At 38.6% G+C, this 16,500-nt stretch overlaps 1 protein-coding gene across 1 annotated transcript in view; it reads right to left on the bottom strand.

Moving 5' to 3' along the window:
* LOC139938507 (neuronal acetylcholine receptor subunit alpha-3-like) overlaps positions 1-13,791 on the bottom strand; it is a 57,567-nt gene extending 43,776 nt beyond the window's left edge. The window contains exon 1 of the mRNA XM_071934073.1: positions 13,136-13,791. Coding sequence (XP_071790174.1) covers positions 13,136-13,211 — 76 coding nt within the window. The 5' untranslated portion in view covers positions 13,212-13,791. The remainder of the gene's footprint in view (positions 1-13,135) is intronic.
* Positions 13,792-16,500: the final 2,709 nt, after the last annotated feature.

Here is a 16,500-nt window from a genome sequence, read left to right as displayed (position 1 = left end):
GCTTCTTTTATTATTTTAGTGAGATATGTTTAAATATTTTGATAGTTTAAAAAAAATGTGAGAAACGGCTCCCATCTTTCTCAACAACTATGTTACTTCAACATCTTTCTCAAAAACTATGTTACTTTAAAGGGAGCCGTTTCTAACATCTTTCTCAAAAACTATGTTACTTCAAAGGAAGCCGTTTCTCACATTTCATCTTTCTCAAAAACTATGTTACTTCTAAGGGAACCGTTTCTCACAATTAAACTATCAACAGCTCTCCTATGCTCGTTACCAAGTTAGTTTTTATGCTAACAACTATTTTGAGCACTTATAGTGTCCAGTGCCTTTAATTATAATAATTAATATAACTCTGGCTAAACGAAGAGACGTACGTAACCAAAATCCTTACCCTGTTCGCAGACCTCCCTCAAGCACTATAGGTTCCTGCATGCCAACGTCACATCGATTTATTATATTTAGAACGACACATTTCTACCTCATAGTTGAATACTAAAAGGCCTATTGAAATGTCTTAATCATTCAAAACGTCCCCCTTAGTCCTTAGAAAATATCTCCCAAGTTTCAGATAATAATAGTGTATTAAGAACGAACGGAGAATGAAGAACAGACCACTGTATAAAGCTATTGAGAAATACATCAGCTTAAAGGCAGTGGACACTATTGGTAATTACTCAAAATAATTATTTGCATAAAACCTTACTTGGTAACGAGTAATGGGGAGAGGTTGATGGTATAAAACATTGTGAGAAACGGCTCCCTCTGAAGTGCCATAGTTTTCGAGAAAGACGTAATTTTCCACGAATTGGATTTCGAGACATCAGATTTAGAACTTGAGGTCTCGAAATCAACCATCTGAACGCACACAACTTCGTGTGACAAGGGTGGGTTTTTTCTTTCATTATTATCTCCCAAGTTCGATGACCGATTGAGCTCAAATTGTCACAGGTCTGTTATTTTATGCATATTTTGAGATACACCAACTGTGAAGGCTAGTCTTTGACAATTACCAATAGTGTCCACTGCCTTTAAAGAAAACTCTCAACAAATAAAGAAAGATGGAATTGGAAATGAATACTCATATAAAACAAGTCTGCTGTCTCGCTCAGATAATTTATGTTGATTAAGTTACGCGACATCAAAACACCGAGATTCGTATTGTGCTTTAAAAGTGGGTAATTTCATCCGTATCATTTAATCTTTGCCGTCGTAAAGAATATGCTATATTATTCGGTGTTTTTTTTTTTACAATTTGTATTCCAACCTATGCATAAAATAACAAATTTGTAATAATTTGGACTCAGTTGGTAATCGGAGTTGAAAAAGATTTATGAAAGAAAAAACACCCTAACTTGATGCACAATTAATTTGTGGTTTTTTTCAGATGCCTTAACAAGCTTTAGGCCTCAAGTCATTAAATATTTGAGTAAGAAATTACTTCTTTCTCAAAAACTACGTAACCTCGGAGGGAGCCGTTTCTCACAATGTTGTATCAGCAACTCTACGTTCCTTTAAATTTCAGCCACCTTTGTTGACATCATGAAGAGTAAGAATTTTATGACCGCAGCACATTGTTGCTTGTAGCCAAATGAGTCTTCCTTTTGCTTGCGAGCTACTTCAATTAAATGAACACACGCAGACATTTAATTAATTACTACCGGGTAGAACTTGTAAAGTCATTGATTGTCTGAGTGTGAAAAAATACCTTAATCAATTGTTTTTATTAGAAAAGAAAAAACCTGTGAAAGAACTAATGACGTCAGACTCTGTTAAAGGGTGTGCACAACATAGGCGAGAGTAAAGATATAAAATGTTCACAGATTTACAGAACAAACAGGATCACGTGTATGACCGATGAAGGTTAAACTTTCACGGGTTTGTTATTTCATGTTTATCAAAGGTGAAATCAAGTGATACTGATCTTTGACAAGAACCAAAGTGACACACGTGCTTTAAAGGCATATTTAGCACATTGTTAGCATACAAAACTTCTTCATAACAAGCAGTGGAGAGCTGTTGATATAGTATAAAACATTGCAAGAAACGGCGCCATCTGAAGTAACGTAGTTTTTGAGAAAGAGGAAATTTCTCACTCAAGGCATCTAAAAGCACACAAAATTAATTCTGAAAGCACACAAAATTAATTTGTGCAAAAGGTTTTTTCTTTCATTATTCTCTTGCAGCTCTGTAGACATATTGAGTCAAAATTTACCCGGATTTTTAAATGTGTATGCATATGTTGCGATACACTTAAAGGCAGTGGACACTATTGGTAAATACTCAAAATAATTATTAGCATAAAACCGTACTTGGTAACGAGTAATGGGGAGATGTTGATAGTATAAAACATTGTGAGAAACAGCTCCCTCTGAGGTGACGGAGTTTTCGAGAAAACAGTAATTTTCCTCGAATTTGATTTCGAGACCCCAGATTTAGAATTTGAAATGAAATCTCGAAATCAACCATCTGAAAGCACACGACTTTGTGTAACAAGGTTTTTTTCTTTCTTTCATTCTCGCAAATTCGATGACCGATTGAGCTCAAATTTTCACAGGTTTGTTGTTTCTGTGCATATATGTTGAGATACACCAATTTGAAAGACTGGTCATTGACAATTACCAATAGTGTCCATTGTCTTTAAAGTGAGATTTATTGGTCTTTGAAAGCTAAATGTGTCCACTACTGGCATTAATCATCGTTGCAGTTGCAGTTGTCATGTATCTATCACTCTAAGTCTTATTATCCTCCGTGGTCTTATATGCACGGAGAGCATCTAAGGAATTTAGTGAGAATTGATCGCTAGGTACATATAGGAGTAGGCTATTGCTGCATGATGATTCAGTGTTGCGTCGCAAGAGCTCTTTAACGATTTTTCATGCACTTTTGGTTCATCTCAGATTGGACTCGCTCATAGTTCGCCACGGGGGGTGGGGGGGGGGGGGTACGACCCACCGCTGTGTTTAGTTGCCTCAAAAACCCTCTCCTGTACAGTTAGGTTCTCTTCTTCTATTTCGAGTTGGACTTATTTTAAGTTAAGCGATCATTCATTTGACATGTTCGTGTACTATTGATTCCAACCCGATCCCATCCCCTCTGCACCATTCACGTCGTTTCTGTAGCTCTCCCAACGACCGACCAAGCCATTCGTGTCACGTAATATGTCTACCTGCATGTCATGTTTATGGAGGAATCCCACATAAACCACTGCTTGTATAAATCGAAGAAGCTTTTTGTGCTCGGTCGTTTGGAAAGGTTGATTCTTTTTTTATGGAAATCCCTGGTAATCATTCCTGTAGATGAAGTGTTCTGTTTATGCAAGCACGATGCTAGCTCGCTAGTATATACTTTACCGAAACCCTAAATACACCTCATCGGAATTGGAGATTCTTTGGTTTGTGTTTTGATTTGGGCGGGAAATTTACGATCGATTTTGGAGAGCCCGTAATTCCGTCAAATTGTTGTTTGTACTCGTATTTAGGCCCGATCTGCAAACCAAACACATCACTCCGGTTTGTTTAGGAGTAGCGGGGAGGTGCATGAGTTAGTTAGCAGCATCTGGGCTAATGTTTGAGGGCTGGCGGTTTATGGTTGTCATTGTATAGTGGGTGGGTTGTCACGAATGTACCTTCATCATGGTGCAGCCATCTTGAATTTCTCCCATTGATGTTAATGTAACCAAACCGAGGCTGAAAGTAAAAAATAGTCTGGTTCCTATTTGCAAAATGGTTGTTAGCATTCAATAGCATTCATTGGAGTGTACCTATTGTCTTCTCTTCAGAAATGCGCTTGATACAACTCGACGATGTTGCATGTGATGAACAATCGATGTCGTTTGCAATTTATAGAAAGAAAGCTGTGTCAATCCAAGTAATTATTTTGATTCACACATCGGGCCAAGTCTCTATGTTTAATAATCTTTAGACAGACACGGTGCTTGGTATAGTTCTGCATTTTCCCGGTTTGAATTCGGTGCTCAAGGCCCTCAGACTATTCAAACAACCAGAGTCAATACGCAGGGACAAACTGGCCAGGGAAATAAAGACTGAAAGATGATACACGATAGACAAATAAACATCAGAGAGTTATCTCAGATATTCACAATGGTTTCATCATAGAGCAAGCACCCCCCCCCCCCACACACACAAAACAGGGAGACAAGTGCAAAAACAATACCAAGTATGTTTCACAGTGTGGCTTGTTGCCTTAGAAACAGATGTGTCACATTGGTGTTGTCAACGATCAGGGCCCAACTTCATAGAGCTGCTAAGCACACAAATTTGCTTAGCATGAAATTTTTGCCTTAATAGAAACAAGATTACCAACCAAATTTCCACGTTTTTTAGGACAAGCGAAAAACAAGTGAATACCAGTAACAAGCGATGTGCTACAAATGGAAAACTAGTTGGTAATCCAACAGAAATTTCATGCTTAGCAAGTTTTCGTGCTTAGCAGCTCAATATGAAATTGGGCCCAGTTTGACTAAAAGGCACTGGACTCCACTATTGAGCGATAAAGACACATAATTATATAATAACATAGCGTTTGAGAAACTGAGTGAAGGCCGTGCCCAAATTGGCGGCTACGGCTACGGCTGGATCACTACGTCATCATGCGTTGAAGAATAAGGACATCCATAGCAACATCCTTAGCAACAGTCATAGCCATAGCTGTAGGCGCCATCTTTGTATACGGCCTTACCATCCTTTCAAACGTCGGATATTGCCCTCAACGTTTCTGAAAAGATATGCCCATTTCGTTCCATGAAAAGCTGTGATCGCGGCACTATAATCGAATCCTTATGTCACGTACGTATTAGTCATATTCTCATCTTATTGAATTAAGTCACCGCTTGAAATTTAAAAATGAAGAGGGTTGAATAAAAATAGTACAAATTAGACCCAACCGCGGCCATTACCCTTTGTTGAGGCGATTGGACCAATAAGGACTCTAAGTGGACGTTAAGATGCGACACGCAGAGTTCAGAATGGAAGAAAATTAGAGTTTTTTTTTTTTCTTTCTTTTTGAAGATGACGATGGACTGAGGAGACAAGAGCGGTACACAAGCAATTATTTAGGGTTCCACGGCCGACTATATAGGCCTGAGTGGCAATTATAGTCTAACAACTTGCGTCTTGAAGAACATTCACAAGGACGTAATTTTATCAACCGCGGGACCCGAAATGCAATATTGGGACCCGGTGCATCTTTACGTGGTGTGTACATATTAAGAAGCCACAGCGCCGTCCAATATTCTCCCTTCAATTAAATCGTTTGATACGATCGCAGTTGTAAATATCTAGCTGTGTAAGCTCATGTTATTTGCTTCGCTTAAAGGAACATTACAGAATTGGTAAAAAAAAAAACTCACAGATTTACATAAAAGTTACACGGTCCAATGATGATGATAGTAGAAAAAATCCCTTGAATGTTTTTTTCTTTTTCTAAAATGTCATATTTGATATTAAATAAATAATAACTAAATAAATAAATAAAACTAATTTCCCGTTTTCAGTTTATCGCTCAGTGAGCTTCTTATTCATTTTTGTTTCTCCATCGATGTCATGCAAAATGTGTAATCGGTTTTCACTATTTTCTCGTGACCCAGATGGCCTATCGATCTCAAACTTGCACAGGTTCGTCAGTTTTTGTATATGGTGGATTACATAAAGTGCTTACACTGCCAGCAACTGTTTTGTTATCAACAACAAATTCTTCGGTAATTATCATAGAACAGTCTTCTCACTTGGTGTGTCTCAACATATGCACACACAAAAACTGTGAAAATTTGAATTCAAGTGTGCGTCGAAGTTGCGAGATAATAATGGAAGAAAAAAACACCCTTGTCACACGAAGTTGTGTGCTTTCAGATGCTTGAATTCGAGACCTCAAATCAAAGACTGAGGTCTCGAAATCAAAATTAAAATGTTTTATAGTGAGAAATAACTTCTCTCTCAAAAACGACGTTACTTCAGAGGAAGCAGTTTCTCAAAACGTTGTATACTACCAACATCCCTCCATTGATCGCTAACAAGTAATTTGTTTATGCTAACAATGTTTTGGGCAAATACCAAAATGGTATCCAGTGGCTTAAAGAGGTTCACTCTTAAAACTCAGTCATGTACTATCCACTCCGAGTCCGTGCTCTTCTCGCTGCGTGTCATTAAAGCCATTATACACTTTCGGTAAACAGTATTGTCCAAGTCCCACACTTTGTGTATCACAACTTATATATAAAATAACAAACCTGTGAAAATTTAGGCTCAATCGGTCATCGGAGTCGGGAGAAAATAACGGGAAAACCCACTCTTGTTTCCGCACGTTTCGCCGTGTCATGAATGTGTTTAAAATAAATCCGTAACTCTCGCTATCGAGAATTGATATTGTGTTAATGTTTTCTCAAAAAGTAAAACATTTCATGGAACAATATTTCACGAGAAGTCTTTCACCATTACCGTCTGTAAACCCTGTAAATTATTTGTATATCTGTGAATTTTTTTTTTTCTGTACCGAAAGTGTATAATGGCTTTAAAGCTGACACTCTCACTCTGTGTGTACAAATCGAAGTATGCGTCTCTTCAGCGTGGGCCAAAGATTGGAAGTGTGTAATTAACTCATTAAAAAACTATCAGTGTGATGTAACAGTTGGAAGCAGCTTTGCAAATAAGCAAACAACTCATTAGTTTTTGTGGTTTGGTATAATTACAACAGCAGATACCAAGAAATATTTGTATTACTGACTACAAAAGCCGATGGGTATCACCAATAGATTCCATGTAACAGGCTTTTTTTTAATTTAAATCTGAAGATGATCTGTTTATTGATCGAAACGTCGATGAATAACTCTTGATTCAAGATCTGCAGTAACTTTAATACTTCTTTTATAATGGAGTGGAATGGAATAAATGTCTCTCCGCAACACTAATAATCAGCTGTGGTTAAAGACACAGGGGTCGATTTCACAAAGAGTTAGGACTAGTCCTAACCTAGGACTAGTCCTAGGAGATATACAAATTGCATGGATAGTCCTAAGTTAGGACGAGTAACTGGTCCTAACTCAAGATAAGACTAGTCCTAACTCTTTGTGAAATGCACCCCTGGACACAATTGGTATATGACCTCGGGCCTGAAGCCCTTTTTGTGCAACAAGGGTGTTTTCCGTTCATTATTCTCTCGCAACTTTGATGACCAATATGGAGCCCAAATTGTCACAGTTTTTATGCAGATTATGGGATACACCAAGTGAGAATACTGGTCTTTGACAATTAAAAAAGGTGTCCAGTGCCTTTAATAAACCAAACACGGACTACATATAAAAGGTTTTGCGCCACTGAGCGTTTACAAATATCCAAGATGGTCCCTCCCATTTATACCTGAGTTTTAAGATAGGTGAAAATTAATTTTATTGTCTGTTTAAAGCTTAACAGCACTGAACACTATTTGTAATTACTCAAAACAATTAAAATCATAAAACCTTACTTGGTAACGATCGGGAAGAGGTTGATAATATAAAACATTGTGAGAAACGGCTCCCTCTGAAGTAACGAGAAAGTGTTCGAGAAAGAAGTATTTTTCCACGAATTTGATTTCGAAACCTCAGAATTAGATGATGAGGTGTCGAAATCAAGCATCTGAAAGCACACAACTTCGTGTGACAAGGGTGTTTTTTCTTTCATTATTATCTTAAACGACCAATTGAGTTCAAATCTTATTTTTACAGGTTTGTTATTTTTATGCACATGTTGAGATACACCAAGTGTGAAGACTGGTCTTTGACAATTACCAATAGTGTCCAGTGTATTTAAGCATTTATTCAGAACACTGTACAATTTACAAGTAGAGATATATCATTCCAGACTCACATTTTCTGCGATGTCAATATACAGGTGACAAATACTAGACAAATGTTATTGAGATAAGCCGATAAATGACTTTTTGGGAAGTGATATAACACTCCATGTGTCGAGCAACAGGAACATTGTTTTTTGTGAGGCCTATAATTAAGAACTATGTCGAAGTAACTGTAAATAAAGATCATGGCCGGAAAAACATTTCTTGCAGTTTCATCTTTGGCATTTATTTCTTGTTTCACGTTCCATCCAATGTTTTTTGGCAATCCTCTCCCCATGGCATTTATCGCAACGTCTTGGGACGTGGCTTTTGTTATATAAAGGCGCTGTACACTATTGGTAATTACTCAAAATTATTATTAGCATAAAACCTTACTTGGTGACGAGTAATGGGGAGAGGTTGATAGTATAAAACATTGTGAGAAACGGCTCCCTCTAAAGTGACATAGTTTTCGAGAAAGAAGTAATTTTCCACTAATTTGATTTCGAGACCTCAGGTCTCGAAAGCAACCACTTAAACGCACACAGTTACGTGTGACAAGTTTTTTTTCTTTCATTATTATCTCGCAACTTCGACGGCCAGTGAGCTCAAATTTTCACAGGTTTGTTACTTTATGCATATGTTGATACACCAAGTGAAAAGACTGGTCTTTAACAATTACCAATAGTGTCCAGTGTCTTTAAGACCAACATTTAAATAATACCCTGACATGGGCCCAAAAAGCCTATAAGCACAACGATTTGCTAAGAACAGAAAAAAAAATATCAGAAATAGGTACCAGCCAAAATTACATCAAGATTATACAGTGTTGTGACTGGTGCCCCACTCAATATTTTCCATGTAAAGATATTCTGAAAGCGATATTTTTTTTGCTTAACAGCTTTGTCCCAGTGGATTTAACTCTAGCACTGTGCTGTCATCCCTCTTGGGTTTAAATTTCCTTTTGTCAGTTCCGACATGAATTAAATTTGATAGAGCTGCTTCCGCAGAAAATACTGCTTAGCGACTTTCAACTAAGCAGAAATGAGCAGGATGCATGTGACATTGTCTTTTAGCCCACTGGTAACCTTAATCCGGTAAGCATAATTTTGCTGTGCTTAGCTAGACTCGTTGTGCTTAAACAGCTCTATGAAATTGGGCCCAGTTCTGACCATTGAAACGCAGAGTTTATTAGATCCACTGGTTTACTTTTAATTAAACAAATGCAGTTGTTTATTAGCAGTTGTTTTACAGTGTAACAATTTGACCTTTGTGGCGCTCTACCGTTACGAAAATAAACAGCATAATGTCTAGACGCGTGTATAGGATCTTTGCTAACCGTGGTCTTATAGACTGGAAGCTAAATGTCAAGTATCAAGCATCGACGCAATGGGGGGAACTGCCGACTATATGTATAAATATTATGAATTTGATTACAACTCAATAATATATGAAGATGCACTGTACATACTGGAGTATCTTGAAGGAAATTATGTTACGTTAACTAGAGTTTGTGTTTCTTAAAGTGACATGACATCTTGTTTCGGTAAATGTCAAGGACCAGTATCTACACTTGGCGTTGCTTTTTAAAGGCACAGGACACCTTGTTTCGGTAAATGTCAAACAGTATTCTCACTTGGTGTATCCTAACATATGCATAACAAGTATGTGAACATTTGTACTCAATTGGTCATCAAAATTGATACAGAGAATAATAAAAACAGAAAAAAAACTTGTTAAACAAATGTGTGTGTTTTCAGATGCCCAATAAAAGGCTTCATGCCTGTTGTATTTTAACATTTGAGTGAGAAATGACCAACTGCCTCTTTCCCAAATACTACATTTTTTTAAAGAGGGAACCGTTTCTCACAATGGGTTATTTCAACAGCCCTCCATTTCTCGTTTACCAAGTAAGTAACGTTTGTACACTAACAACTACTTTGAGTAATACCATGTCTAACAGTGCCTTTAATGAAAGTAAACTCAATGGCGATTGAATGAGTTTCCAAAACAATTATGTTGCATCATGTGGGATTTTTGTTGTACTTAGAAAGTGCTGATATCATCAGTTCCATATGTACCAATTGATAGGAAGAAGAAAAACGCTACATATTACTGAGATTGAAAATACTATATGAGATTTAGAAAGCAAACAGGAACTAGTCTGTTGAATTGACTGAAGGGGACTTCCATGCACTCCTCACTCTTTAACAAAAAACATCCCGGGTTAGAATTGAGTGCCATCCGGGTCCCATTGGACAGACTCGCTGGAGAAATGAACTCTGTTTTCTGATTGGTCAAAATTGTGCATTGAGACGGGTGGAACACCTGGCGCTTGGCAAGCTGGAACGATCCAGTCCGAACAGGTCATAAAACGGCCACTTTTTTTGAATGACTAGATGTTGGAACGTGACGGGCTCCGAATTGGCGGCTACGGCTGGCCGGCTACGGCTGGTTCGTTACGTCATCATGGATTGAAGTATAAGCAACACCCTTAGCAACCAGTCGCAGCCATAATTGTAGCCGCAAATTCGGACAAGCAGAAATCAGATTTCATTTACATTATTGTGGTTATTAGATACGGTTAGCGTACGGTTAGCGCAGCGACGACTTTTAGTGGATGTGACGTCATCACTCTTTGCGCATTTATGGCGTTTGACATAATCTGCTTCAGTGTGTAAGTTTTCTCAACACGAGATAGCGCAGGCACTTCACAGTATTACTATAAGCACAAATGCTAATAAAGTTTTAATTCAAGTATAAATTATGACAGTGTATTTATTTATTTATTTGTTCGCGTTTACAAATATTTGTTAAGACATTTTTAAAGACACTGGGCACTACTGGTAATGAGAGACTTTGGGACGCTAGGTGGCAGCAGACGTACAGGTAAATTTTTATTGTTTACGTAGTTCTGGGCGTGCGCACATGACCGAGAACAATGGATTTGACCTGGTAAGTCTGCTGCCACCAAGCGTCCCGAAAGTCTCCCATTGTCAAAGACCAGTCTTCTCACTTGATGTATCTCAACATAATAAGCACAAAATAACAAACCTGTGGAAATTTGAACTCAATTGGTCGTCGAAGTTGCAAGATAATAATGGAAGAAGAAAAAAAAACACCCTTGTAATTACAAGGTTTCCTGCTTTCAGATGCTTGATTTCGAGACCTCAAAATCTAACTCTGAGGTCTCGAAATCAAATTCGTGGAAAATTATTTCTTTCTCAAAAACTACGTTACTTCAGAGGGAGCCGTTTCTCAGAATGTTTTATACTATCAACAGCTCTCCATTACTCGTTCCCAAGTAAGATTGTATCCTAATAATTATTTTGAGTAATTTAACCAGTATAAGTTTCAATTTCCAGTAGAATGTGATGATGGGTTCCTGACGAGTGGATTTGGATTTGGAGATATAATATCAAAACTCTTATAAGGGCCAAACGAAAAGAGAGAAGACAATGAAGAAGTTTCAGTTTTAGATGTGGGAAGAAAACCCTAGAGAATTATTCCAGAGAAAAACCCACGCAGTCAAGTGGGGTCTGAAAACCCAATCCACGTGGTGCCTCGGTAGGATTTGAACTGGGGCCCAATAGGTGGAAGGCGAGGAACGATACCACTAAACCAACCTCACCGCTGATTGCATAAATCTTACCCAAGTACATCCCTAAACACTTTCCGAATTTCAATATTATAATATATAATCTAATCTAATCAGTAATTGTTTAAAGTGCACCAACATACAGTTTTCTCAGCACAGTGTACACAGTGACAATTAAAAACTAAAAGTTAAAGAGTGCAAAAAATAGTTAATGGTCGAAACGTCAGGCCATTAACTATTTTTTGCATTTATACCCTCGGTCCATTTGGTTGGTAAGTTGTTTGCAACAGCTAATTCTATTTTCTCAAATTAAAGAGTAAAACATTATAGTAAACAACGACTACCATAGTAAGAACGAAACAAATAATTTTAAACCAATGACTATGATAACCAAGAACAACAAAAAAAAAACAGCCAAGACAGACCCACCCATTACAAAAACCACACCCCCTTTTAATTTAATTAAGCCCTTCCCTATATTAAAGTCAACAACCTGTCTACCATATTGTATAAGACCCGTTCGCGCTAAACGCCCCAGTTAACATTCCTATCATCACAACGCTTCGCCCATTAATCAACTCTGAACTTCCAGAATGAAACCGACCGTTGCGCTTTTTATTACTGAGCAAACAATCTTATATTGAAATACAAATTAATTCGATTCGAAACCACAGGCGTGATTGCCTTCGTGCCCCCTGGTCATTGCCTTGGTGCCCTTAAAATGCTCCAGTTGAAATTTACAATTTTCTCACATGATTCCCTTTACCAAGGAGAACATGCCTTGGTGCCCTTGCCTTTTAAAAAACGAAGCATATAGGCCTGAAATCGATTTCAAGTATTGACTATAATTACGTCATAATAAGTGAGGTCTGTCTTTTATTGTGATTAATTGCTTTTGATTGGAATTGTTGTAGGCACGACTCGTATAGACTGCAAACTCTCGTGTGGTTTTGATGAGCACGTGGTCACTGTGATTAAACCATTAAAGGGAGTTTCGTCACTGCGTTGACGGCATGGAGAACGTTTAGCCTACGCATTTTGTTTTGTGACGGGAAAAAACCCCCAGTAACTTCCCTTTGAAGCCATTTCGTAAAGAGAGTGTACATTAGTTCACGTGTCATTGTTACTATTACCATTTCTGGCATTTTATTTGTCATCATTTATCCGGCATTTTCCATTACGTAAAAGAACAAATACAACAACAGTCAACTACAAGTTGCTAAAGTTGTTGTTGTTGTTGTTGTTGTTGTTGTTGTTGTTGTTGTTGTTGTTGTTATTGTCTGTTCGTTTGTTAGTTTCGTATTTTGAGACTTCATTCAACCCAATTATAGTTTTCAAGTCATAAACTTACCCGTTAACTTCTCATCGAAAATAAAGCAAAAAACAATTGTGCATTTTTTCAAATTTACATTTGTTTGACTGTTTCAATTTTGATTGAAACCACCGAATCGTCTTGATGAGATCTGCAAGTAACCGATGCAGCTGCAAAACGTCAAGCCAAATGCAAACTGATGTCAACAGCGATGAGTTCTAGAGTCACTTTAAAGTACGGAAAGCCAAAATGCACGCCAAATTTATCTCTTCGTTCACCAATCTCTACAGCTAAAGTATCTAAATGCATTGGGTACTCACGCACACATCCGCACAGGGTTGAATGTTGAATAAGGAACAGAAAAATCTGAATAATAGCTGATCAATATAACTTACCAATAGGTAGCTGGAGTAACAGGAAGGTGAATATTACCGTAGAGACGGTGTCCGACCAGTAACGGCATCGCTCCATCGGAACGAACCCCGGTGTCCTCTCACTTCCCGCTACTGAGAAGAAAAATCCTCCTCGTCAAAATGTTATTTTGAAAAAAGTCACCCCTCGATCCCGTGGTAGAAGAGCTTATGTGTTATGCAAGCCCTACCTACATCTCGTCTTGTATGTGAGGAAACATCAGCTTTAGGTTTTACTCATCTAACCCCGTGCTTAAGGATATGTTTTTTAAGGGGTGCCTTTATGATAACGTTGCAACACCGTTTATGAACTGCATTGGTGGTGGCGCGAACTGTCCTCTACATATAAAAACTAATCCATGTTTTTTGTCGCGGCTTTATCGGTGACACTGCATGCTCCGTGACTATAAAGGTGACATGAGAGAGGAGAACGACTCGTAGAGCCGGCAGCAGGGCGACGACACACTCACCAAGGCCGGAGAATCAGCGTCCACAGCGGGTATGATACATCTCAAGTAGGGGGGAAGACTCCGAATCCAAGACGTCCATCGGCATTCCCTCTCGCTTCCTCCTCCAAACTCGTTCCCGAAAGTCCTCTCCTCACAGAGAGAGAAAAAAACAGCTGGATGAAGAAGAAGAAAAAAAAACCGCGTGTATTACTTGCCGTATCATTTGTCACTTGGGCCCGGCGGGTATATACGGACAACCATCCAAACCTACATGCGTCTTGAGGTCTAGAGCGCATGCGCGAGGCATTGCGATCAATTGGTTTTGGTAGTGGGCTGCTGGAGATGGAGAGCAGAGAAGAGGCAGGCGACGCGTAGCAGACGAACGCGCCATGACCTTAGCAACCGCCTTTCATCACTTTCACCTTTTGGCGGGAAGGAAAATACTTCAGGCTTCGTGTAAGCAAGCGGTCTGGGGCTATTCGCCCGAAATCAATTATATCTAGATGAAATTTTCTTTTTGTTGGTGGGTTGCTCTGTTATTATTCTTGGACTTAAAGAACATGAAGTTGACATTCCATGCAAATGAATACCTTATGAGTTGTAGTGTGAATTCCGATGATATTAAACCTTCCACTCTTCCAAACGTGGAATGTGTCAGTTTACAAGAGCTCATGTTTTATTTACATTCTGAAATATGTAAACTGGAGTTTTGTATAACAATCTCATAACAGGACGGATCCGGCTGGTGACTAAGTGACAGATTAAGAAATACTGACTTCGCTTTTGCCCTGGAGTGAACTTCAGTTTTAATTTATATTTACATCTTTTCCTTTTTTTTTGGGGGGGGGGGGGTGATACAAAACAATAATGGTCGCTTATCTTATCTTGATTTTTAATTAAAATGAAATCTCACTGCTTGTGATGCAACAGCGCCACCACATGTATACATTCGCCGAATACACTCATAGTATGTGTGATTAAGCCGTAATGGATCTACATTGAGTCAATTCTGTTTAGAGCTTCAAGTTATTAAGCCCGGGTCATTCTTGAAATGATAATGCGATAATATACTATACTATACTCCAAAGGCATTTATAAAGCGCTCTTGCAAAAGAAATGTAACACAGTGATTTACGCAGAAAGAAAAATAGAAAAAACAAGAAATAAATTTTGACTTCAAAGCCATGTTTTCGCAGCGAATGTTTCTTTGGAGTTGAGCACAAAGCAGTAGTGTGAATTATTCATTGCGAGTTTGTAACGTCAAAATTGGTATCGCATGAAGTGTAATGAACCGGGCTTTAGACTTGGCGGCTATGGGCTGCGGCTGCGGCTGCGGCTAGATCGCAGCGTCACCAAGTGTTAACGTATAGGACGTCTTCTTAGCAACAGTCGTAGCCGTAGCCGATCGGATACGGCCACATATTGACCAATAGGAATATGACTTCCGGTTGCCTGATTGACTTAGAAGAAGATTCATCGAGATTTATTTATTATTAATATCCCCGTAGTTTCGAAACCACGATTCTGATGGATCAGGCTCCTTTGGTAATTGTCAAAGAGAAGTTTGCCCACGTTGGTTTATCCAACATGTGCACAAAATATAGTGTAGTGGAAATATAAGTAGTGGAAATTTGGACTCAATTGGTCATCGAAGTTGCAAATAAAAACGAAGAAAAAGTACAATTTTTGCACAATGTTTGTGCTTTCAGATGCCTATCTTTTAATATTTTAGTGAGAAATTACCTCTTTCTCAAAACACGTTACGTCAAAGAGAGCCGTTTCTCATAATGTTTTATACTATCAACAGCTCTCCATTGCTCGTTACCAAGTGAAGTAAGTTTTTACATCTGCAATGCTGTAAAGACTATTTTATGATTAGTTGCTCTGACTTCAATTTTTAAATTAAGTATAACTCCGTGGTGAAAACGGAGCGTGATTTTGGTCGCGGCTAGTGGCCGTTGCATCGTTGCTTTCACCCCGGGGTATGTTTGCCCCTGAGCACCCCGGCTGCCTTGACCTCGTACTCTCGTCTTCAATGGGCTTTTCCCTGCTTAGAGAACATCCGTCCTTGTCATCCGCTCGCCAGGTGCTAAGGAAAGAACCGTGCAAGTTCAATATCTGCTTCTTCGTCGTCGTCCAAGCGTGAATTTATAATTACGGACTGATATTATCTTCTTGATACCTCCAGTAGTGGTACCCGTAGATTGTGGTTGAATTTCTCTACAATGAAAGCGAGAAACCGGAGCCCATCGCAGTTCTATTTTTTTTTTTATATTACAATGTAATTCTACGAATTTTTGTGAGCGATCACGCCTGCGGTGTTTCGCTAGAAGAATGCCGGATAGCAGGAAGGGAGAATTTGGGTTATACTTCCCACTTCTTCTTTTTTTATCACCATGCTCGTAAGAATTAATAGTGTACATGACTGTTTTATTGTGAGGGAATATTGCCGGGGTGTGCAGGGGATGCACGGTTGCGGGGCATGGGGTGATATTTCACACACAGACCGGATGTCTTATAAATGGGGAGGGGGATCTTTTTACTTGAAGAAGCTGTTTGGAGAGACACATGCTCATGAAACAAGCCATTAATCTACAGAGAGAAAGTCATGAACCAAACAAAAAGGGTCTTTGGCGACAGATTTTACTGGAGCACGAGCTTCTAAAGCCACAATTTCCTTATGTAAAGAAATCCAGACCAATCTCGAGGGAGACAATATATCCTGAAAGAATCACATTAAATTTGTGCAACTATGATGTTTTTCTTTCATTATTCTCTCGCAACTTCAATGTTTCACAGATTTGGCACTTTATACATATGTTGGGATACACCAAGTGAGAATACTAGTCTTTGACAATAACAGAATCGGGAGGCAGACAGTATTTTAATGTTGCCAACATG

Source organism: Asterias amurensis, chromosome 6 (assembly GCF_032118995.1).
Source record: "Asterias amurensis chromosome 6, ASM3211899v1".
NCBI classification, from domain to species: domain Eukaryota; kingdom Metazoa; phylum Echinodermata; class Asteroidea; order Forcipulatida; family Asteriidae; genus Asterias; species Asterias amurensis.
This window is presented reverse-complemented; position numbering and strand designations above follow the sequence as displayed.